Here is a 24380-nt window from a genome sequence, read left to right as displayed (position 1 = left end):
CGGCCGCCTTCCCAGCCTTATTTCATTTTCGAGGGCTGTATTTTATTTTATTCTTGGGGGGGTGGGGGGGGGGGAGTAAATCTGCAGACCTTCACCAAAAGGAGGGAAAAATATCCAATTTTCATCGCAAAATTAGCTAGGGCGAGAGCAAAGGGCTGAGCTAATTGTAGCCTAATCCTCTGCCCTGCAGGCGTTTGCAAAGCCCTGAGCAAGAATTCGCTTTTTTTCCTCCTCTTCTCCCTTCCCTCTGTTATTTAGAGACGGGATTATTGCCTTTCTTCTCATAACAGCCTCGGCAGTTTCATTTAAAGGCTTTTTTTTTCCCCCCTCTCACACACACACACATACACACACACGCACAAAATAAATAGAAAAAGAAGCAGCAAAAACAGGGGAAGAGAGAGGAGACAGAGAAGCTTTAGAAATAATAATCACAGCAGGATCTGCGGAGCAAAGATAGTAATAAAAGCAAAAAGCTGAGCCCATCCACACACAGCCCCGGCAGAGCCCAAAGCCAAAGGGGGGCTCGCAGATCTCTTCCGTGCTCAAGGTAAGGACGGCGGCAGCGGCTCCCGCAGCTGCCCGTGCGCGGCCGGAGCGCGCCGTACGCGCCGTGCCTCGCCTCGCATCGCGCCGCACCGCGCGCTCCGCGCCTGCTCGCGCTCCTTTACCCCCCTCCTTTTTTTTTTTTTTTTTTTTTTTTTTTTTTTTTTTTTGTAAAGTGCCTCTTCAAACTCACTCGGCTGCCGGCTCCGGGGAGCAGCGGCAGGGTTGTTTTTTTTAAAGCTACAGGACACGTTTGCAGCCGCCCCGCTTTGGTAGCGCTGCGCGCGTGTGTGTGTGTGTGTCTGTGCGTGTGCGTGCGTGTGTGTGTATGTTTTGTTTTGCTCCGCTCCAGCATGGGCAGCGCCGGCGGAGCCCCGCGGCCCGGGGTGCCCGCGCTCCCGGTGCCCCCCCGGCCCCGGCTCTGAAGACGGCCAAGCCCCAGCGCGGCGGAGGCAGCGCGGCTCGCTCCGCGCTTTCGCATGGTACGCGCGGAGCCGCGGGCTCGGGCGGGCGGGAGCGCGGGCAGCGCGGGCCGGGGCGCGGGGGCTGGCGGCGGGGCGGCTCGGCACAAAGGGAAGGCGGGCGACAATGGGGAGCGCCGCGTATGGAAAACACGGGCGGGCTGTGAATGAAACTCTGGCGCCAGTGAGAGTGGAAGGCTTGGTTTGGGGTAGACTTCAAACCACTCTAGGCTATAGTTTGCATTCCTGCTCCTGCATGCGATGTGGCACACTTCTGCAAAATTAATACATTAGCCTGGCTAATGCTCACCACCATTGGCTGCGCGGAAAATGTGCAGGATCGGGGATTCGGGCTTGACTTTTTTTTCTTGCATTCATCTAAGACATCTCCTTTCTTGTTATGTGGGAATAAGTAAAGGACGCCATGTTGTGCCTTTTTTTTTTTTTTTTTCTGGTTGAATTTTACCTTTGGGCATACAGTGTGTTCAAAAGAAAAAGGCAGAAGTTGAGTGACCGGGTGCGTTGCTCGCTGGTGATTTCCCTGACCATCAGTAGGGAAAAGCATTTGGGTGACGTGAAACTTGCACTAAATAGACTGGAGACTGCCAGAGAGAGGCGGGTTGCGGGGGGGGGGGGGGGAGAGGGGGAGGAAGGAGAAAGCCTTTTTTTTTTTTTTCTTTTTCTTTTTCTTTTTTTTTTTTTCGGTTGGGGCAACCAGAGCTCCACAGGGAGTTCCCCCTTTGCCCCCCATCCCTCCCCCCAAAAAAAGTTTCGGGTACCATCTGCTCCGTCTCTGGGTGCAGCGTTCAGTAAAGCAGCGTGGAGGTGTGTGCAAATGTTTACGGACTTTTAATTTTGGAGCCGCCGAGCCCAAGGTTTGCAGCCCCCCCCGGCCCCGCTTTGTCTTTGGGCTGGGAGCACGGCAAGTTGTGTCGGAGTGGCTGTGGCGGCAGAGCCGAGGGTCGCCGTCCCTGTTAGGCAGACAAAGGTAATTGCCCAGCCTGGCTGTGCCCCTGCCTGCGGCAGCGCCCGGGGACACAGACACTGCCCTGGAGCCACGGCAGCGCCGGGCCAGCTGCCGGCCCGCAGTGGCGGCGTGGGGCGCTCGGGGGGCTGCGCTGGCTGCCTTTAGCCCGGCGGCTGTGCCCGAACACAGGCACGGTCCCGGGGGAGCAGCAGCAGCTTCCCGGCCGTGCCGGGGGTGCAGCCGGGCCCGGCTCCTGCGCGGCTCCCCGGGAGAGCGGCTCCATGGCAGGTCCTAAACCTGCCGCTCTCGCTGCACGTCTTCAATGTGCATGAAGGAATTAAACTGCACGAGTGAATAACAGCATTAGTTTCAATTAATTTTTATCCTGGCAACAATAAACTTTAGAAACAAAGCGCTTTTACATCCTTAATTAGTCTTGCTTCCCATCTGTAGTCTTTTAAGTGCCTGCTCCTTGATTTAACTTTGTCCCTCCTTCAGAGCCGCCTCCTTTTTTATTATTTTACTTTTTTTTTCCGTTCCCCCTTCCAGACTGCTGCCTGTTTCTTTCCTGCAACCTTTCACCTCCCTTGTCCCTATCTGTCTGCTCTGCTCTGTGCAGTTTATTTCTCCTGTATTTTCCCAACATCAACAGCAGTATTGGTTACCATGGCCCCGAGCTATGTGCAGAGGTGGGAAAGCTTCATCCGCCCAAAACTTCTTACACTTTTGAAGTCTTTCTTTTAGTAGGATCTGAAATGTATCATCTAGAGTGTGTATTAAATGAACAGTATTCCTGAAGGCTTTAGAGCAAGAAAGGCAACACCCTGGAAAATTCTGCAGTCTTTCAGCATTCTCTGCCCTAGGGTTATAGCCCTGGGCACGGAGCTGAATGGAGCTCTTACAACTGCCTTCTGTTTACCTTTTATGGTTAAAATAACAGCTTAGCAAAGAAGCAACTTCATGGAGAAACGATTCAGTGAAATCATCTCAAGCTGTAGCAGCATAGCTAGTTTAATCACCCCTAGAGAGCTGAACAACTGTGAGCACAATGGGACACAAAATCATTTTGTGTGTAAATGAGCATGGCATTGTGATTATTTCACTTTGCATGGGCAAATAGTTTTTACAAGCAGTTAGCTTAGGAAGGCAGAAAAAGATAAGCTGGCTCTGAAAGATCTTGGTGTGTAATGTTTGAAAAACTAAATATTCACATAATTTGGGAATCAGGCTCTATTGATTTTGCCTTCAGCAGGTTCCTGTGTTACTTATTAGAGCAGGGTTATTGTCTGTGCCACTAGTTGGGATGCTGTATCCTGTTGTAGGCAGCTAAAGAGCAAGGATTATTTTACATGGTTTAATAAATGAAGTTTGTTAGTGTTTCTGCGATATTTACCCTTAAGGTTTTAATTTTCTCATCCATATTAGAAAATATGCGCATAAAGACTTTCACTGGATAAATACATTTAGGATTTTGCTTTGTGCATAAAATAAGTACATTACTCAGTGTGATAAATTTTTGCTGTGTGTTACATTGAGAAGAGGACGGAGTCATTAGAAATAGGGTTACGGTACCTTAAGAAACAGGGGTATTTTTTTGGAGCAATAGTGCCCTTTACATAGTGCTTAGCAGTTGCGCCTCTTGATAATTTGCTCCTACAGAAATTATCAAATTCCACACCTCTAATAAAAATCTAGGATTCATTTTTTAATATGAGTCCTCTCCAGCCAGTGTTTTAATTCCCCTTCTCCTCCTCTCCTCCCAAAAGCCAGTGGCACCCCCAATAAGTATGAAAAGCCATAAAAGTTTGAAAACTATTTTAGCTTTCCAGTGATTTTCTATAATTAAGTGTTTTTTCAACACATGCTCTAGCTGAGAAATGCCAAAAGCAGAGGATTGTTCAAAAGGTCCCTCCAGTGAATAGTATAAATTAAATATCTACTGTGTGAGTATGGCCTCACTGAGAATCTCAGTCTTTACAGATCAAGGAATTTACTGGTATACTAACATTAAACAAAATCCTAAGATAGCAGCAGTGTTTAAATATGCACAAATAGATTCATATCACTTGATCTTTAGCTATCTGTGCATATTTTAAAATTGATGTCTGTATTTCAAGACAAATGGTTAAGTGTAAGACACATTTACAGAGGACTGGAAGTCCTTTGATTTCATTTGGAAATTGTAACAAGGGGTGCAGATGAGCCCTAATTAGACTCTTGTTTTGTGAAACTGCATGAGATTTATTTCTAAGGCAGCCCTGTACCGTGCAAGGTCTGTACCTTTATCATTAGTGATAATGGTTGGGGTCTGAACAAAGACAGGGTTGACATTCAGCCTGGATCTTCTGACCCTTTCATTTAAGTGAAGGAGTAGAGACTGAACATGAGTTTACAGTGCTCTTTGGTAAGAAAAAACCCAGCAACCTTTGTCTGTGTTGGCAGACAGATTAGTAAACACGTTGCTAAAATACTGTAGGTACTTCCATACTAAGTTGTTTATAAAAGTTAGTTGTTTTATTTATGCTATATGACATATTTACTGAAGGCTGGCTACAACAAGCTCTTGTGGGAAGCAAGAAAGCAACATCTTCAGTCATGAAAGGATTCAGTCACTTTCCTTGAAGGTGGTGCTGTAGTGAAAATGTTAATGCCCAATTTCGCATCGGCTGCCACAGAAGTCCTAGGACAGAGTTGGCATTTGCTTCGTGTTCAGTGCAGATGTCCATCCAGCCTCTGAAGAGACGAGGATGTGGATTCATAATGGGGTGATGTATTTCTGTGCTGTAGATGCAAGAAATTCTTAGGAGCTAACCCAGATGAAATACAGTAAATGGAGATGTCATGATGACTTTGTGAAGCTGATCAGATGTGTTAAGATTTTTCAGTCCCTTTCTCTGTAACTTGGAAATTATTTTACAAAGAATGTTGCTAATTTGTGTTCATCAAGTGGCGTAGTCTGGCATCTTGTGCAAAATACTGCTAAGAGAAAGGCAGGACCAGCTTTAGATTTCTGAGAAACGTTGTCAGAGTAATGTGGGAGAAATAGAAATTCACTTTGCAATGCTGCATGTAAAGTGCTTGTCAGATGCCAGGAAGAGCCTGGGTGCTTGGTAGCATGCTTGAATTACAGAATACCAGGAAAATTAGATTATATTCAGAAATGTCTTCAACCATAATGTTTTGCATATGTTGCTTTCCCCTATAAGGGGGAGAATGGATGTACATTTTCTTAAACTTTTCTGAAAGGGTTTTTTTCCTGTTTGACCTGTGTGCCGTCTGCACCGATTGAACTGAAATCAGCTCTGAGACACACGTTTCATACAGAATAAGCTGTGCTTTTCTTAAGAAGAGAATTGAGGAATTTTCTTTTGCTTGGTTGTCCTGTTAATTTTTAAGATATTTCAGTATTTTTAGCTTTGATTTTGCTGAAAATTTTTGGATTAAATTCAGTAATTTTACTAATTTTCCAATATTTTTAGGGCAGGAAACATTAGGTGGATTGTGGAATTTATAACTTCACGTGCTAGATTATACAGTACTTTCTTGTCCTGAAAGCATGGGTCAGTTTATTTATCTTTCTGTTTTCACTGCTTCCAGGTACTAATTGCTTTCAGTTTGAAAGCTTATTAGTTGTTTAGGTCTAATATTAAGGCTTAACTGAAAATTACCCATTTATTTCACAATTATTGAAAATAAGCCGGAAAAATTGATCTTAGTTTGATGTGAAATTTACTACATGTATAAACTAAATGCCTTAGGTACTAAGGAAGTCACTAATTTAGAGGTGTCTTGTTACTGAGACAAACTTGCAAAAACCCCCTGAATCCCAATTCACAAATTGGTTATTCGTTTGTCAGGGGATATTTCACATCTAACACATAAGCCCACGACCTTTAATTAGAATTTTGCAGTTTGTTTTATGCCCCTTGAGGCTGACACCTTGAAAATTTTTTTCTTGATTTCTTATTGCTAATAAGCATCTTTCTCTTCCCCTCTGGTACTTAGAAGAAAATGATGCAAATACACTTAATTACAGCGGTGGCAATAATTTGTTAGCTGAATATGTGATCAGGCAGATGCAAAAATGATCTGATTAGATCTGTGATCACACTGGAGAGAAAGGTAAGACACTGCAACATTGAAGAGGAATTGTTCTTTTTGCTCCCCGCCGCAGGAGGGAAGAAGCATGTCCCGTCTGTCTCTAACACGGTCCCCGGTTTCTCCTCTGGCTGCTCAAGGAATTCCTCTCCCAGCTCAGCTCACCAAGTCCAACGCTCCCGTGCACATCGATGTAGGAGGACACATGTACACCAGCAGCCTTGCTACCCTGACCAAGTACCCAGACTCCAGGTAAGCCCTTGGTGCTGCCAGGCTCGCTGCCTGCTCTGTTCCCTGCATGTACCTGTGAGGAATATTTCAGTGCAAAGTACGATTTATTATATATTCACCACTTATGAATAATTCAGTTTCTGATTTATACAGTAACTTCACTAGGGTTCTGCAGAAAAAAGGCCTGTACAATTTATATATTATTTAGAGAGTCTATTCATTTTCTCTCTCAACATCTTCTGCGCTCTGCTGATACGTTTGAAGCACCTGTTGGTGTGCTGCCCTAGATTATTTCCAACTGTACCAGGAAACTTGTTTCTTTCAGATTTAGGGGAGAAAAATTGGGTTTTTTTGATTCCTCAAGGAGAAAGAATGGTTCTACTGCTGTGGGACTAATGGATGCTTGTGTTGGCCAGGCAGACTCCTGACCTCACTGGTAGCTGTGTGCCTCAGCTCCTTGGGGCAGTGCCTGCCTGGCCCGCTCTGGCTGCTGCAGCTACAGACTGCATTAAATCCCTCTGTGTTTAAATGCAGTGCCTTGTGCTGCACAGGATGGTGACATGTGTGGCAAGAGTGATGTAGATCTAGGCAGTGTTATCTCAGGATAGACTCCAGATACGGCAGATTAGGGAGAGATGTGGCATGAGGTGATACCTGGGTATGGATTGTTTGCCTGGCTGCCAGTCCTGCAGGGTACTGGGCTGCCTGGAGGATGGGGGATCCCTGGCAGGGATCCTGGGCAGCGTGGAAGGCACTGCTCTGGGAGGGCTTAAAGCATGGCAGGACAGCACCTTGACAGGTGCCTGATTCTCATTTACAGTTATGGTCACTAAACCAGTTCATCTGTTTGTCCTTGAGGCTGCTCACGGTGCAGAGGGTGAGTTCCAGAGGCTGAGTGTGAGTGTGAGTGTGAGTGTGAGTGTGAGTGTGAGTGTGAGTGCAGGGCAGATGTGGCTGTGCCAGGCCAGGGTGCCCAGTGCCCTGTTGGCCCCAAACCAAAGCCCGGGTTTTGTTGCCAGAGGTTTTGCTACCTGCCTGGCCAGTATTCCATAAGAGAGACTTTTTTTTTTTTCTTTTTTGATAAGACAACCAGTGTAAAGAGCTAGTTGCATCTGAAGATTTTTCTTTTAAAAGAAATAAGGGGTTTTGCAGATTTGGCAGCTTCCCAAGCAATAAATGACATTTATGGAGACACCTTGAAATGCTTCTAATATCATAAAGCATATGGCTGTGATTTCATTCCAAGGAAAGAGAGCTGCTGAAATTCTCTATGGAAAAAAGCCCAATTATTAAAATATCTATATTTTATGGTCAGACCAAAACAATGTGATTTTTTTGGACAGCGTTTAATAATGTCTTTGTGGTACTACTTTAATCATAGAGAAGAAATCTGTTTAGTGAAGAGAGATTTATAATGGAGGAACATACAAATGCTTCATAGCGTTAAAAAATACAGTGAAGATTCAGCAGTTGTAGTAGAGTGACACATCTGTTTCCACATTTTAAAATATCACTGCTATTTTTAAAATATGCCCCACATCAAACTTACTTAATAAAAGCTTCAGTTATGGAAGCTTTGGGAGAATATACATAAATTCACAGATTTTATTTCAAGAGAATAGAGTACTGAACCAAAATACCTTTTTTTCCTTCTTGATAAATAACAAAAGCATATTTCTTCAGATTTTGAAAGTACAAAACTGACGAGAGCTTACACGCTGCCTGATGTTTTGCTGTGTACCGTCTTTTGTTTATGTTGCTGTGTTATCTCATAAGGCTTGAATGCTTTTTCAGCTGCTCAAACTTCAGTTCTCACTGAAGTGAGAGCTTTCAGGATGAAATCTGTAGATGACAATATTTTTATAGCAAAAGATAACCCTTCACCAGCATCCCAAGTAGGACATATTGCTCGATACATTACAAAACTGGGTGAAGGTTATATCTTAATTTATTATCTTCTTTTTAATTATTTTTAAAATATTATTGTTTTTTCTGCAGTGCTGTGTAGTATACTTAGTTTTAAGCCCCTCGTTAAGTCTGTCTTGCTTTGGCTGGGGCAAAGTCCTTGGAGTTATTCCCGTGGGATGGTTGGAGCTTCCCTGCCCTGTGTGCATGTTCCATGTGGCACAGACTGGCTGGAAGAGGATTCCTGGGTCTCTCATGGGGCAGGAGGAAGGAGATAGCTCTCCTGAGCAAAACTTCTGGAAATAATGCCAGGGCACTGCTGGCTGCTGCTCAGAGGTGACATGTAAGGGCACACTGATCCACGAGCAGAGCTTTCTGGATTTATTTTGGACAGTCTGAAACTTTAGGTTCGAGCGTGAGTTTAAAAGCTTCAAATCCAAGAAGTCACACTAATTTGTAGATTGTGTTTCAGCAAAAGATATAAGCATGTGCTGAAATGCTTTGCTAAATCTTAGCTGCAGTCACATAAAATAGTTTGTGCTCACTGAAATTGAAAACTTTGGGAATAAACTTCCTTTTTATTTGTTTTACAATTTCTGTTGCTTTCTCTGCGCTCCCAGACCCCAAAGAGCTTTTAGCTTGTAGGATTTTTAGCATATACCGTACTTGGGTTTTTAAGGACACGTGGATTGTGAGCATGTGTATAAACACAGCCCAGGTGTGCATACACAGAAACATCACCTGCTGATGGAAAACAGGACAAAATAAATCACCGAGTCGTGTTTCAACTTCCTCGATATTTTAAGGAGGTCCAGTCCTTTTGAGTCCTGAGCAAAGTGAGCTGATGTTGGTTTCAGTGAGAGGGAGGAGCTCCCAGCAGCTGGCCAGGTCAGGCGCAGCAGGAGCAGGTGTAGGTGTGAGCAGTTCCTGCCTGTACCTGCTGCAGCCACCCCTCTGGAGTGACACAAATCACACCTGACAGCAGCAGCAGGGCACATTTCCCCTGGGATCCCCGGCTCTGCTCTGCCCGCTCTGCTGGCTGTGCTGTTCTGTGTGTGCTTGGCTCTGCTTTGGGGAGCAAAAGGAAATGTTCGGGAAACCTTACTCGAGTTAGGGAATGGCTGTTAATGTGAAACCAGAGGCCAAATCTTGCATTTCAGAGATCCCAGAGCTGTTTCAGAGCAACTTTGACAAAGTCTTTGATGTTGTTTGTGTTAGTGCGGCTGCTGTGATCAGAGCATTTGTCCATTGATTAAATTTGCATAAGTAAAGGGTGCCAGATTAGCCATTAAAGGGGGTAGATGTCCTCCTTCCCTTTTGTGGCCTACATAAATTCTCTTAAGAGGAGAAAAGTTGAGCAGCGATACAGCCTCTGTCAAAGGTGGTTTCTCAGCCACTCGCACTCACCCTATTCTTGCACACCTTTCCAGTTGGCTTTTTGAATTAAATCACACACAAGAAAAAAACAAGCTGGCCTTTCAGAGGGTGAAAGGCAGGAGGAGTGAGAAACATAAAAAGAAATTGTGACCAACTACAGTATAATGATGTTGGTCTCAGAAATTACCTCACAAATAATATTATTATTCCCACATCTTATACCTACTTTTGGCCTCTTCCATGCATACCCAAAATTGTTGTTAAAGTTGACAAGCTTTGAAGGTACAGGGAGTTTGATGTTGTCTTACCTGGATCTGAGGCTCAGTTTCCGTAGCTTGTTTTCAGCAAATTCTCCTACTTAAACTCCCAATTCTTGTAGTTCTGAATTACAGCTAAAAAACCCAAAAAACCAACAAAACAAAACAAAAAAACTCTATTGAGTTCTAGTGACTCTTACCATAAACATCTTATTTCTGTAATAACTGGCTAAGTAGGGAAATAATTCATCTTTGTAGCATTTGCTCTGGAAATTTCATTCCTGTTTTCACCCAGAGGACCTCTAAAGCAACCCCTTCACACGTTGACACTTGAATGTGGATTTATATGACAGATTGTAAAGGCTGCAAAACCTTTAGCACATCTGCAAAGTGAGTTGCAAATTGTATTTATCCAATGGAGTGAGATAGTTTTTCCATTTAGAAAACAAACCTGCACCCAAAGTCCAAGCTCCTTACATGCATTCAGGAATACCCAAAGGCATTGCCAGATCCCCCAGTCTTACTCCCACTGAACTCTGGCAGACATCTCATTGACTTCAAGCAGAAAAGAAGTTGAACCTCCAAATCTCTGTAGACCACAGCAAGACCCAGCTTCTTACTTCTTAATTTCACTGGAAATTTTGATACCACTTTGAATTTTTGTTGGAAAGCAGAACAAGACTTTTCATCAGAAGCCCGTCCTTCCCACAGTCCTGAGCAGTGTTTTTATCTCAGAGAATTGCTCTGAGCTCTCTCTGGGTTGTTCTGCTATACGAGGTAAATCTTATTTACCTTCCATTCTTGGCTAGTTTGTGTTTGTGTGTAACCCTCTGTTAAAGAGACTTCATTTGCTATAAAAGCTCATTCTGTCTGTGGCATTCCTTGTGACAAAGGGGAGCAGGAATGATTTCCATGCAGGCTCTGCTGTGCAGGTGGGAGCAGTGAGGGTGCACAGAGCCCAGAGAGCTCCCCCATGGTTTGCATCCCTTGGGGTTTGGGAGCTGTGCTCCCAGCCTTTCCCCTGGGGGATGGAGCTCCTGGCCCTGGGCACTGAGGCAGGGCAGCACTGAGCCCCTCCTGATCTCAGCTCTGGGCACTGGGCATCCCAGTGCTCCCTCCCAGTGCTCCATCCCAGTGCTCCATCCCAGTGCTCCCTCCCAGTGTTCCATCCCAGTGCTCCCTCCCAGTGCTCCATCCCAGTGCTCCCTCCCAGTGCTCCCTCCCAGTGCTCCCTCCCAGTGCTCCCTCCCAGTGCTCCATCCCAGTGCTCCCTCCCAGTGCTCCATCCCAGTGCTCCCTCCCAGTGCTCCATCCCAGTGCTCCCTCCCAGTGTTCCATCCCAGTGCTCCATCCCAGTGCTCCATCCCCAGTGTTCCATCCCAGTGCTCCCTCCCAGTGCTCCATCCCCAGTGTTCCATCCCAGTGCTCCCTCCCAGTGTTCCATCCCCAGTGCTCCATCCCAGTGCTCCCTCCCAGTGCTCCATCCCAGTGCTCCCTCCCAGTGTTCCATCCCAGTGCTCCCTCCCAGTGCTCCATCCCCAGTGTTCCATCCCAGTGCTCCCTCCCAGTGTTCCATCCCCAGTGTTCCATCCCAGTGCTCCATCCCAGTGTTCCATCCCCAGTGTTCCATCCCAGTGCTCCATCCCAGTGTTCCATCCCCAGTGCTCCATCCCAGTGCTCCATCCCAGTGCTCCATCCCAGTGCTCCATCCCAGTGCTCCATCCCCAGTGCTCCATCCCAGTGCTCCATCCCAGTGCTCCATCCCAGTGTTCCATCCCAGTGCTCCATTCCACCACCCCATCTCTGCAGCCTGTGCCCTCCAAGGCAAACCAGCACAGGTTCTATTATTTGTTTCAGGAGCTAATGACCTCTCTACAAGACAGTAGTTTTCCAGGCATATCCCTGCCTGACTTTCCTCTGAGCCCATGGAATTTTTTGGTGATTGACAAAGGAGTCCCCTGAAGCCTGTGTCTTCTCTGAATGCTTCTTGCCAAAACACATTGTCATTCTTCTGACCCACCCTTAGACAAGCTCTCCTACCAAGTGACCCGATTCTAGCTGCTCTCGAGGTATCTTTGGGTTTTAATTCCCCTGCCTTTTCCTCCAGCACCTCCATCTCTCTGGTTGTTGGAACTCAGCACTGACACCCGAGATCTGCTTCTCCCCTCTCCTCTGCAGCCACACCAGCCTGGACTGAGTTCAGGGGAATTCTCTGCTCCAGGTTTGAGGACCCCTCTGTTTTCCCTGGTGGAACATGATTCCTGTATCCAGTGGTTTCATAGCTCAGACACACCTGCTGAGATCTACAAGACACATTTTCCACATCATCCTTTTATATGAAGGGCTCTGTACTGTGCCCTACTCTGCACTCCTTGGGAGGGAGCAGGGAAATTCTTAATTTGGATGTATTTAGGATGTATAATTCCCTGCATTTAGCAGAAATGTGAACATCTTATACATCTTGCTCATGTATTCAGTGTCAGCCTTCTAATAATTTATTTGCTAATTTTCCATCAAATCTGTGTATTATTGAGGTTATTGCCTGAAGACAATGTCCAATTAGCAAATTTTGTCACTTACCCCATGCTGGCAGTTAGGGTGTAAATCAGTGATTAAACAAGGCCTCTGCTCAAGACAGGTTAAGTGGGGTGAAGGGCAGATGTGTTCCTCAGCAGTGAGTGTTGGTGGCTGTGCAAGCACAGCACAGTGAGGAGGGAAGGATCCCATGTGGAGCAGTGTTGGCTCTCCTGGGACAGCCCAGCCCTGTGCTCTGCACCCCTGCAGTCACATCCATCCCTGCTCAGGTGTCTCCAGGTCTCTCCATGCCCCTGTCACTCCATGCTGTCACCCACCCAGCAGCCGTGCAGGGTCTGGTCCCTCTCCAGTCCCTCCTCATCCCCCACATGCTCTTTCAGGCTCGGTGAAAGACACAGGGGCACATTTCAGCCTCTGGAAGGCTCCTGTTCCCACCCAGGCAGCTGTGGGGTGCCCTGTTTGTGGGGTGACACTGGCGATCCCAGCCTGGGAACCCGTGTTCCCCAAAGGCAGTTCCCAGTCAGATCCAGCACCCCACGTTCCAGCAAAGCACTACAAAACGTGCCTGCCTGTGAGCTGCAGCACAAAGCTCATTAATTTTAATAGCTATTGTGAACTTAACCCATACACTGACTTCTAAGCAAAGCACCTGAAGAGGTAGGAGCAGGTATTTTCCCTGGTTAGGAGCGCTGTGAGAGGCAGAGTCTGGGCACGGTGCAGGAGCAGTGCCACGGCAGCTCTGCAGCCAGGGCTGAGCCTGCCAGGGCTCCCCGGGGCTCTGCCCTCTGTCAGGCAGTTGGGTGTATGCTGCAGATGAGAACAAGCAGCCAAAACCCAGAGGTTTTGGTTATATGCAGTGCTTTTTCTGAATTAACATATGAATTCTTACAGAGATTAACATAGTTTTTGGATTCATATCATGCACTTGAGATTCAGAGAGAAATCTTTTGAGTTTTTCTTATCTGATCATTGAGCAGATATCTCTCTGGTTTCTAAGGGAACTTTGACCAGCAGAACCCATAAGATAAAAACCCAAAGGAGGGCCCTTCCCCCTTTGCATCCTCTGTTTCTCCCCAGTTTGCCTGTGGACGTTGTATTTAGTAAAGCAGGAGTTGGAGCAAGCAAAGAGTCTCCCTTTGCCAGTCTGCTGTATCAGGTGGTGTGAGCTGAACCTGTCTGTCCCCATCTGCAGAGCCAGTTCATTACAGGTGCTACATGGCCAAGGTCACACCAGTCCTTGAAGCACTTGGATAAGCTCTGGGAAAGGTGTGAAGTGTTTGTCCCTACAGGGGTTGTGTCCTCCAGCACTGAGTGTTGCTGCTTGGGCACATCCAGCACAGCTCCCGAGCAGGGGGAGGACTGACCAGAGCTGCTACAGCTTGAGCTGCACCTGTCCCAGGTGCCAGAGGAGGAATACATGGCTTGGTCTCTGTGGAAAATAAAAATAATCTGTATTAGGGATGTATTTACAGCTGGGAATGATGGTGTTAAGTACTCTGTTGCTATCTGTCCCTAAGTGGACAAAGTCCTGGATGTCCAGGTCTGTCAGGGCCCGTGGAGGAAGCACACTGTGGTAGCAGATTTCCACGTGTTCCCTCTGTTGTTGCACAGCTGGAGCAGTAGCTTTGGTGGTAAAGGAGAATAATCCCTGTAACCCTAACCCTGCATCCCATTGATTTAGGGAGATAGGAAGAAAGGCATTTGTATAAAAACTGATTCTTCTGACCTGTTTGTGTCCACCTGTCCAGGATCTCCTACTACCTGGCATGTAGGGAGCCCCAGCAGAGCTGAGCTGTGATAAAGGTGTTCACTCCCTCCTGCTCTTGGTAGCCACTGCCTTGCCCAGCACAGCCACAGGCTGGGAACTGCCCACAGCTCTGGAGAGGAAAGCAGAGTTCAGGCTTTGGGAGTGCAAATCTTACTGTAACTGGGGGGGTTGTGTGATGGGCCTGGGCTGGGTGCAGTTCTAGGCACAAGTGGGTGTTACAGTGCCTGGTAAGGGGCAGACAGCAAATCAACCCTGGGATGATTTAGAGAAATAACGTGGTTGTGGTGCTGTGCCTGGCACAGGGTGTTCAGAACGCCTGAATTTGAGGGAATTGCACATTCCTGCCCAGGTGGCAGCTTCCTTGCCTCAGCTAGGCAGAAGGAAGAGCAGGTCTGTCCATGCAGCCAGGCTGGGGGCAGGAGGGATGGCACCTGTGGCCTCTGAGGGCATCCAGAAGATGAACATTGAATGGTGTGTCCAGTCCTTTGGTGCAAACCCCAGCTGACCCTGCCCTGGTTTCTGCTCTTCCCTTTCATGCTCTGCAATGATAACATGCCTCTAGCTGAGTTATACTGACCACATTAGTAATTCCCACCCTTCCTGCTTGCAACAGGCTGAAAACTAGTCTGTTTTAGTAAAGACAAGCCAGCAGACAAGGAGACAAAAATTTCAACTTTTTTTTTTTTCATTTAGCACTCAGTTTCTTATTGGTCAAGGTCGGTTTGTCATTTCTTTTGTTGCTACCTATGCTTACCACTTCCCTGACAGGGCACTTCGGTACCAGCAGCACAGTGTAAGTATTTTTCAGCATTCAGTTTCGGGAGGGTGAGAGGAAAAGCATTAGCAGCTTATGTTGAGAAACCACTCCCACAGGATGCTATGGAAGGAACTGCCTCTTTTAGGTGCTGCAGGTGGAGGCTCTTTCCTGCTCAGCAGTGTGGTGTAAAGTACTGTAAAGATGCTGTACAATGAAATACAGCATCTTTACACTTAAAACAAAGGGGGATCTCCTTTATTGATTGCTGCTTCATGTGCTGTGCATGCAGCTCCCTCCTGGCATGCAGAGGAGTTGTGTGAAGACACAGGTTCAGTGGCTTTGTGCTGGAAATCGTGTCCCCAGGTCACAGCTCACCGCTGGAGCTGATCCCCCTTCCTGGCTGGTCTTTGAACACACATCACTGGTGTTTGTCTTTTGATTCATAAACTTTGGATTCATAAAGACCCTGCAATGGCAAGTAGACCCAGTCTGCTTAGGGGGATATTTCATGAACTACTTAGGAAGTTTATAAAACAGACTGCCTAGATTATGAAGCAAGGGGGTATCTGTTTTGGAAGGAGCATGTTATGAAATGGTTTTGTCTCTAGGCCTACCTTAATTATTTTAATGATCCTACTGGTGGTTGTCGTAGGTGTCGTTCTGTGTGTGTATTGTGACCTACATGCTTGTGATCATTTGTGAAATCTAAAGATTTAAAAGTACATTGGACCTTATTATTTCCTTGCCTCCTTCCACTTGAAATAAATGGAGGTGGTTTGGGTATTGGTATGTTGGGCCAGGTCTCTCTTCCAGCGAAATCAATGAGAGTTTCACTGTAAGCTTAAACGAAAAGAAAACAAGCCCTTTTGTTTTAGAAAATGAGCCTAATAATAGACCTGGCTAGAATAACCCTTAGTGTGACCCTGTTGTCCTCTGTGGAGTTACACCAGGGGTTGAGCTGGTGTGCTGCATGGTGAGGAGTTACAGAACCTGAGCCCTGCAGTCAGATGTTCTGCTGGGTGTCTCAGACACTTCAGAGGGTATAAAACCAGCAGTCAAATGAACACTGAGTGTCCTGCCCTGCATGCACAAACCTCTCCTGGCCTTCCCAAAGACAGGACTCTGCTGGTTTTGAAGGAGTTCCTTTAAATTTCTATCTGTATAACTGAAATCAGAATTAATCTATTCATGGGTTAATGAAATCTTTAAGAACAAAGTGCATATTTAAATAGAAGAAATATGCAGGCATGCAAACACAGGATTCATTTGTGAAAGCAGAAGGGAAACTGGGTCTCTGGAGCACAAAGTAACAAGCTGGTGTGGAGGATCCAGGCAGGAGCTGGTGCAGGCTGTGCCCTGTGTGCTGTTACCCCCATGAACTTTGCTAAGTTTTTGTTATGTAAAATGTAATAAATTGATGAGCATAGCCAGGCCTTGCAGTCCCCCAGCTTGTTCCCTTGTGCTGTGCTGACATTAAATGCATAATCTGATGGCAGGGACAGGTATTGTCAGTCACTTTAATCGCTGCCGTTGTTGCCTGGAAAGGCTGACCTGGAACAGAGACTAGACAGAGCAAAAGGGATAAAACAGGAATTTATTGAAAGGATTCACCTTGGGCAGTGCCAGAGCCTGGATGGGGCTACACCCAAATCAAATCCAAGATGGATCCAGGTCACGAGTTTTTACACTTTTATAAGTTTTGGTTCATCTACGTCTTGGGTTCAATTCTCCAAGCACAGCCCCAGGCTATGAAGTCTCAGCCCCTGCCTTGCCCCCTTTCCCTCACTGTTGTTTATGATTTTTGGGTACTGGGTGTCCTCAGTTCTCCAGCTAGAAAGGAATTTTTTTGTCTAATTACCCTGTGGAGAGAACTTCCTAACACCTAATGTGAAGTTTCAGAGTTACACACGCTAAGCAGCAGAGATTCTGAAAAATAGAAAAGCTAAAACCCGAGGCATCACTATAACTCCACTGATACAGAATTACACCATGTTGGTGGCTTCCCTAATCTGAATTTACACCTGGGAGAAGCTGCAGAGCTGGAATGAAACTCCAGAGTTGTAAACTCACTTCTCTATGCTCTGTCCACCAAACTGCCTATTCCTTCATCTCAGCTGCTGTGATTAGCATGTACTTCATTCTTTGATGCTTAAAAATGAAATGACATCTGTAAAAACTTTATGGGGGTTTGTTTTTACCTGACTTGCTCTCACTTGAAACTCTGCCAGGCAGAACTCTCAGTTTCACAAGTGTGCTCGGTTGTGTTCGTGGTGCAGGCACTGACAGCTGCCTGTGTGTCAGGGCACAGGGGCAGAGCACAGGATTTGGTGTTCACCTCTACTGTGCTGAATTGTCTCTGCTGCAGGATGGTGTGTACTCAAAGGCTAAAATTGCTGCTTTTTTGTCTGCTGAAGTTCACATAAAGCCTGGGAGGAGTGCTGCACGTGGATGCTGGGAAGTTTTTGTGCAGCATTTGCACCATTGCTCTTGGTCAGACTCAGAAGGGATCAGTTGGCGAGCACTGGGGACCACAAAGCTGCAGCACTGCAGGAATCCCAGTGCACAGGGCAGGCTCCTGTTTCACCTCCCTCCTGATGGAGTGCAGCTGCTGCCAGTGCTGCAGGTAATCTGTTTAGGTCTGGGAGACGCTCTGGCAGCAGCAAATCTCTCTCTTGAGAAAGTGGACAATGAAAACCAGGGACTGTCTTTAACCTCTTTGGTGTCATGCTGTGTTAGGCCAACAATTTGTACCAGTGCAGTTCACACCGAGGGCTGCAGCTTTGGCATTTGGGGAATGTGGTGTGCAGACTGCTGCCTGAACTCTGCCCTTGCAAAACTCACAGGCAGCTCCACGGGCAGATGTGGCCAGTGGAGCTCCGTGGGAGCCAGGACATGGCAGTGGAGAAACTGGGTCCTCTGCTTGTGCCAGGGTTGTCTTGGAGGGAGCAAGGGCTGAATTTTGGCCAGCAGTACATAAGATTGCTGTTGAATGAGGAAAAAAAATGAATGACTGCTTTTTAGTCTTACGGAGGGGGGATAATAAAGCTTGGAGTTAATACCAGTTTCAAACATATTTCTGCTTTGTTTCACATCCAGTTGTATTCTGTTTGCAGGCATGAGGGTTAAAATGGGGGCCTGCTTCTGCTTCTAATTAAATCAGAGGATGTTTTGGCCTTGACTTCACTGGAACCAGAATCAAACCCCTGACCAGAGTATTGTATTTAAGAATGAATCTCTCACAGTCACATAAGAAAGTCAGGTTCAGCTTTCAGTAGCTCATCAGAACTCAACAGTTAAGAGCTGACTTACTATTTTAAAGTTTTTGATAAGCTTAATTTTGTAGGGCAGGTGTCCTCTGTGCAGTAGGTGTATTGCTGTGTGCTTCCCAGGTGTGGGTTCCTTCTCCATAGCCCCTAGACAGGAGCTCCTTTTTTTGGGGACGTGGCTGTGGGGGTGGGCTCTTCCCATCAGACAGGGTGGTGGTGCCTTGCCTCCTGTCTGTCCCTGAAGTGAAAAACCTGCTGGAAATTCCTCTTTGTTTCTGCTCACCTGCCAATGGCTCGGGCTTACCAGCAAAAAACTTACACAAACCTTCCTGCTTGGTGTGGCTCCGTGGGCTTTGGGGATTGTTTTCCCGTTGAAATAGCTTTTTAAGAAGTTGTTCTTGATGTGTTCAGTTTCTTTAAATGAACAGCCAGGAAAAGCACATTGGTTACAGCTTAATCAAAAGTCAGAATAAACAAGAGAATAAACATTATTCGCTCATCATTTGAAATGTGATAATAAAATACAGATAGAGAGGGCTGGATGCAATTCCCCATCACACTCAGGCTTGTAGAGAAATAGGACCAGTGACAGTCTCCTGGAAGTTCCTGCTCCAGAGCAGGTGCTGATGTGAGCTGTGCTGCAGTGTGCAGTTTTACAGTCTGGGACTGGGCAAAATAGGTGTAGTTTACTCAGTGGAGGACACGAGATTGGGCTGCAGGAAAAGCAAATGGAGCAAGAATGTGAGACAAGCTGGGTTCTTTCCAAATTATTGTCAGCAACAGGAGAGGTGTACCTGTTTGGTGGATCAGCATACCAAGGAGCTGTCCAGGCAGCAGGGGCAGCTGCTTGTAAACAGAAAACTGATTTATCAGTACCCAGAGAGACTGGGACCATTCCTGTTCACAGCACTGAGGATGTGTAAACAAAAAAACTGATTTATCAGTACCCAGAGAGACTGGGACCGTTCCTGGTCACAGCACTGGGGATGTGTAAGCTGAAAGCTGATTTATCAGTACCCAGAGAGACTGGGACCATTCCTGGTCACTGGGGATGTCCAGTTTGGGCACCAAGGGTCACTGGGTGTCCCTGCTCGGCCCAGGTGATGCAGAGCTGCAGCCTGTGTCTGGGAACTATTTCCTGTGAATCTGGAAATAATGGGGGAGAAAACTGCTCAGCTTTCATGGTGTGGGGCTAGAAGGGGAGGTGTGAGACTCTAGCAGGTTAGATGTTCTGGCTGTGTATGTGAGCACTGTGTAAACTCAGTGTGTTGGTTGTCACCATTTGTGCTTTGTGAAAGGTTGTGAAGCCCTTGAGTCAATGCCATTCCTCTTTCTGCTGCTGAAACATCCTGGTTTCACAGCACCCACACATGCAAAAGATGTGGAGGGCCAGACTCACACCTTGAAAGGAAAATGAGTTCCATTTGAAATTTTCCCTGCATTCAGTGAGTCTCAGTGGGAGTTTCACTCCTGACTTCAGTGAGGATTTAGCCCATTTATATTCTAATATAACTAGTGTGTGCATGTCTTCAGCCTCCCAGCATGCCCAGTTCTGCTGGGGTGTTGGCAATGGAGGTAATGTCCAGATTTAGTCAGATTGAAAATCTTTGTAAAATACCAAGTTATCCTCCACTTGAAGTTCCAGAAAGAAGGTGAGCAGCAAGAGAGCTGAGCTGGTGTTTGGTGCAGCCCTGCCCTCCCCAGGGCCCTCCTAACACCATGGTTAGGGGAAAGGGATGGTTAAAGGAACAGCAAGAAAAGACTTGTACAGGCAGGAATGTTTTACTTGAAATTTGTATCTTCTCGTGTATTAACAACGTAATTTTCTTGAGTGCCTGCAACTCCCACAGAGTTTGAGCTGCAATGCAGTTCTTGCAGGATTGGGACCTTTGGAATACCAGGAAACTAAGATGCTAGTTTTGAATTGTGGTTTAAATTAAAGAATTTTTGTTCTGGGTCTATTTTCATGACCAATATTTAGTGTAAATTATGTGTTGAGAAAACATGAGAGGCCCAGAATCCTCACAGGCCTCAAATCAGAGCAGCAGGAACAATGGCATAATAGAGGATAAAATATAAGTTTATATTAATATTTTTGATCTTCCTCAGAATTTCAGTTAGAATGAAGTAAAAGGCACAAGGAGAGAAAAAAATAGCCTGAATGTTAAACTGGAAAAAATCAATAGCACCAGAAATCCAGCTTACATGCTTCTTTAAGTGTGAGTTCACAATTTAAAATAAAGAGAGGAATTCCCAGGTAGATGGACATTACCCACAGTGTAGCAACTTCTGTGTAGTTACTGGATCTCAGTGTGTTTCATTGAAAGAATAATATTCAGCTCCTACCCTAAACACATTCTGTGTTTTGAAGGCTCATAGTATATTGTAATATTATTGAGTTACTTGTATTAAAAATATGCATGTCAGGCAGGCTGTGCTGTTCCCACTCTCCCCAGACAGTGCTGTTTGGGAGCAGGGCTGGCAGAACTGGCCTGTCCTGCACTGCAGTAGCAGCAGCCTCTGGATCCTCACCCCTGCCGTGGTCAGAGCCCTGTTCTGGTCATGGCTGCTCCAGAGCAGCTCAGCCAGAGCTTCCCAAACAATGGGAATTGCATGGTTCAGCATCAGAATCATGGGAGCCTCTTGGTCACTGTCCCTGGTGCAAAAGATGAACAAGCCATGCCAGTGGCAGGCAGGGAACTTCTAATGAAGAAATGCAGATTACACCTGTATTTGAAAGTTACATTTTTTTCCTTGTTGAGCACAGCAGGTGCTTTCCATCACTGATGAGGTGTGGTGGGATGCTGATGTGTGTGGAGCAAAAGGTCTCTGTCCTCTGTGTGTGTCTGCTTCTCTTACCTGTGGATGTAGGCATGTGCCAAATTAAATTAAGGGATTCGTGATACAGCAATTATCATACTAGAAATGTTTGTTTAGTGAAGTATTTTAATAGCTGTTAGTGCACTAAAACAGGCAAACTTGAATAGGGGAATTGGAGCCATGAGCCTGATGAGGGGCTGGTGGCTCAGCAGCACTGTGCTCCTGCTGGTCTCCCACACCAGGGAGGAGCTGGATGCTGAGAAATTGGGGATTAGTGACCAGTGCTGATGGGCCTCAGAGTTTGGGGTTAATACCTTTGTACACCTGGTGAGAATGAAAAGCTTGGAGAGGAAGGATCTCAATTCCTTGGTCTGCTCCTTGTAATTGTTTGCCCACTCCTCCTCCTTCCTGTTGGGATGTGTGGCTGAAGGGATGCAGGGCCAGAGTGGCTTTTGGCTACCAAGAGAATGTTTTCATTCAGGAAAAGACACAGGCTTCTCTGCCTGGGATTAGTGTTTCCACTTCCTTGTCTTACATGCTAATTTATGTTGAGTTGGTACTGTTTCTACGAATTAAGAGATAAGTGTAGTGCATCAAAATATGAATACACACACATTTCCAGGAAGTGATATATCAAAGTCATTTGCTAAAGTGTCTTAAATGTGGAGATAAGCTATAAACAACAAGCATCTCTCACCCTTACCATGAATGCTTTGTGGTATTTCAAAAATAATAGGTAATTTCCACTTCAGTGGATTTTATTACCTGTTGCTCCAGTGGACTTTAATTGATAGTGAACAGTGAACAGAAAACAGAATTGTCCATGGCTTTGTTTTAACTACAAAATCCATTATATACCTAATTTTGCTTTTTTAGTAGTGGTGTAGAAAGAAGAAAGAAAATCCTTCCAGAGCTTCCTAAGAATGATTCTGCATGGTAGATTATAATGTTCTTTATGGATTATTGACTTTTAAAAATACATGTTGATACTATATAGACTAGCTCTGATCTGTAACAAAAATAGATATTGTAGCCTGAACAGCAAAATATGAAGTATTAAATCTGGGTAATAGATCCTGCAGTTCCTTCAGGTGCTCAGTAGTTAATGAGTGTAATATCCTTCAGATGCACAGCAAAGTGAGCATATGGCTCAAAAACTCCTATGGCATTCCAGGATCTGCACTGGGAGGCAGGAACAGGAAGTTACAGGGATTGGATGTGGATAACCGTGTTACCTTGTGACTTACCTCCCTGTAGTGAGTTGACCCTGGCTGAACTCCAGGCACCACCAAAGCTGCTCTCTCACCCCTCCACAGCTGGACAGGGGACAGAAAATACAATGAAGGTTCATCAGTTAACGACCTAGAGAGGTCACTCAGGAAATACCATCACAGGCAAAACAGGCTGGAATTAGAGATATTAACTGGATTTACTTCTAACAAAATCGGAGCAGGATACTGAGAAATAAAATAAACATTTCCTCCCAGCCCCACCTCCTTCCCAGCTGTCTCCTCCCCTGATGGCACAGGGAGACAGGGAATGGAGGTTTTGGTCAGTTCATCCCCCATGGCTTCCCCTGCTGCTCAGGGAGAGGAGCTGTTCCCCTGCAGGATGGTGGGATCCTTCCCACAGGAGAGTTCTGTAAGAACTGCTCTGGTGTGGCTCCATCCCAGGAGCAGCAGCCAAAGCACACCTGCAGCACCCTGAGTCCCTCCCAGGGGCACACAGCCCTCCCAGACTGCTGGCACGGGGCTCTCTCTTTCCATGGGCTGCAGCCCTCCAAGGACAGGCTGCTGTCTGGTCACAATTACAACTGTGCAGTAACTTTTTTTTTTCTTCTTAAAACAGTTATCACAGAGGCGTTGCCATTATTTCTAATTTGGCACAGCCTTTGCCAGTGGCCCATCAGTCTTTGGAGCTGCCAGGGATTGGTTCTGCCAGACATGGAGAAGCTTCTGGCAGCTCCTCACAGAAGCCACCCCTGTAGTCCCTCTGCTCCCAAAGCTTGGCCATGCCAACCCAATACACTCCTCCACCCTTCTGCTGAGATTGGACTGTACTGCTTGGTGCTCTTGGTAAAAATTGAGGCTTTAATATCTGTGTTTTATTCTCACAGGTCAGTTTTGTTTTGAACATGTGTGGTAGCTCACCTGTGTTACCAGGACTGACAGGTGTGGGGCTGAGTGATGGCAGGCAGTGCCTGTGAGGCTCTGGCACCTGAGCCTGCCTTGCTAAGGGAAGGTGCTTGCCCAGCCAAGTGGGAGAGAGAGGAGCAGGAGCCGATGGTCAGGGTGCCTGGAGCCCGTGGAGTGGTGGGTGCCCTGTGTGACACCACAGGCTGGGGACTGGAAGTTGGTGCCTGATCTGGTGCTTGCTTTTGCCACAAAGTCCTTTTGGGGCACCTCTCTGTGCCTGCAGGCACTCGGGGCTGCTTGGATGGCATCGTTTGCAGAGCAGCAGTTTATACCCAAAGTTTAAGACTCAGGCTCTCACATACTGAGTTTTTCCCTCATCAGTGTCCAAACAAAAGATGCTTAAAAGTCTCCCCAGCCGAGCCCAGCTCACTGCCTGCAGCAGTCCTAGGTGGTGCAGGTGCTGTCTTTGATGGAGGTGCAGAGCCCACAGGGTTTGTGCAGCCTGGGTGGACCCTGAGCCTCTCCTCTGTGCTTTCTTCTCTTCAGCTGCAGAGGGGCTTAAAATCACTGCTCAGAGAGCAGGGAGGGGGGAAGGTATGGTAACTGGCACACTCATTTTAGCTGAAGTTTTAAACTGAGGCAGATCACAAAACCTACTGCAGCCAGATGCAACTTTCAGCCACGTTCCTTGCTGTGCAGGGCATGAGGGAGCTTGTGCCCTGGCAGAGGCAGTGCCTTCACACCTCTCATAACTCATGCCAGGTGAGAAGGCAGAAGACACCCATCTGCTGGGCTATCCCTGTGCTCCTCTGGCCAGCCTGGCCTGCTTTTCAGACAGCCTGGGTGTTCTAAGGGAGCTCCCTGGGGACAGCAGCTGCAGGTGCTTTCCCCATTATGGTTTGCTTTGCTGAGATCTTGTGCACAAATCCAGACAGCTTTATAGAAATAATGGAAATAGGAAAAATGCTACTGGGAAGGGCTGACAGCACTGTCCACTGCCCACTCAGGCTGTGCTGCTTCAGCTGGGCTGTGGCAGTGCCAGCAGAGAGCTGGCTCCTGGCACAGGCACTGCAGAGGCTTTCAGGAAGGCTTTGCCAGCAGTGTCTGCCCTGTGACGGGACAAGCAGCAGGCTCCTGACAGACACAGCTATGTGAGCAGCACTGCCAGGCACACTGTAAGGCCTGTCGAGCACCTCTGCTCCAATTCATGGCATTTTTTCTCTTCCAAGCAGATAACAGTATCTGTCCTACCCACCT

At 46.6% G+C, this 24380-nt stretch overlaps 1 protein-coding gene across 3 annotated transcripts in view; it reads left to right on the top strand.

Annotated features, from left to right (window-relative positions):
- The first annotated feature begins 76 nt into the window (after positions 1–76).
- The window catches only part of KCTD15 (potassium channel tetramerization domain containing 15), a 46044-nt gene continuing 21740 nt past the window's right edge, over positions 77–24380 (top strand). The window contains exons 1-2 of one of the 3 annotated variants that reach the window (XM_088171817.1): positions 77–550; positions 6149–6324. In XM_088171817.1, coding sequence (XP_088027943.1) covers positions 6161–6324 — 164 coding nt within the window. In that variant the 5' untranslated portion in view covers positions 77–550; positions 6149–6160. Of the gene's footprint in view, positions 551–719; positions 1029–3338; positions 4740–6148; positions 6325–24380 lie in introns of those variants that run through there. The other 2 variants (XM_014881885.2, XM_088171816.1) reach the window with 2 other exon arrangements.

This window comes from Sturnus vulgaris, chromosome 12 (genome assembly GCF_052056855.1).
Source record: "Sturnus vulgaris isolate bStuVul1 chromosome 12, bStuVul1.hap1, whole genome shotgun sequence".
Lineage (NCBI taxonomy): Eukaryota > Metazoa > Chordata > Aves > Passeriformes > Sturnidae > Sturnus > Sturnus vulgaris.
The sequence above is the reverse complement of the archived record's forward strand: the minus strand, read 5'-3'. Positions and strand labels throughout refer to the sequence as shown.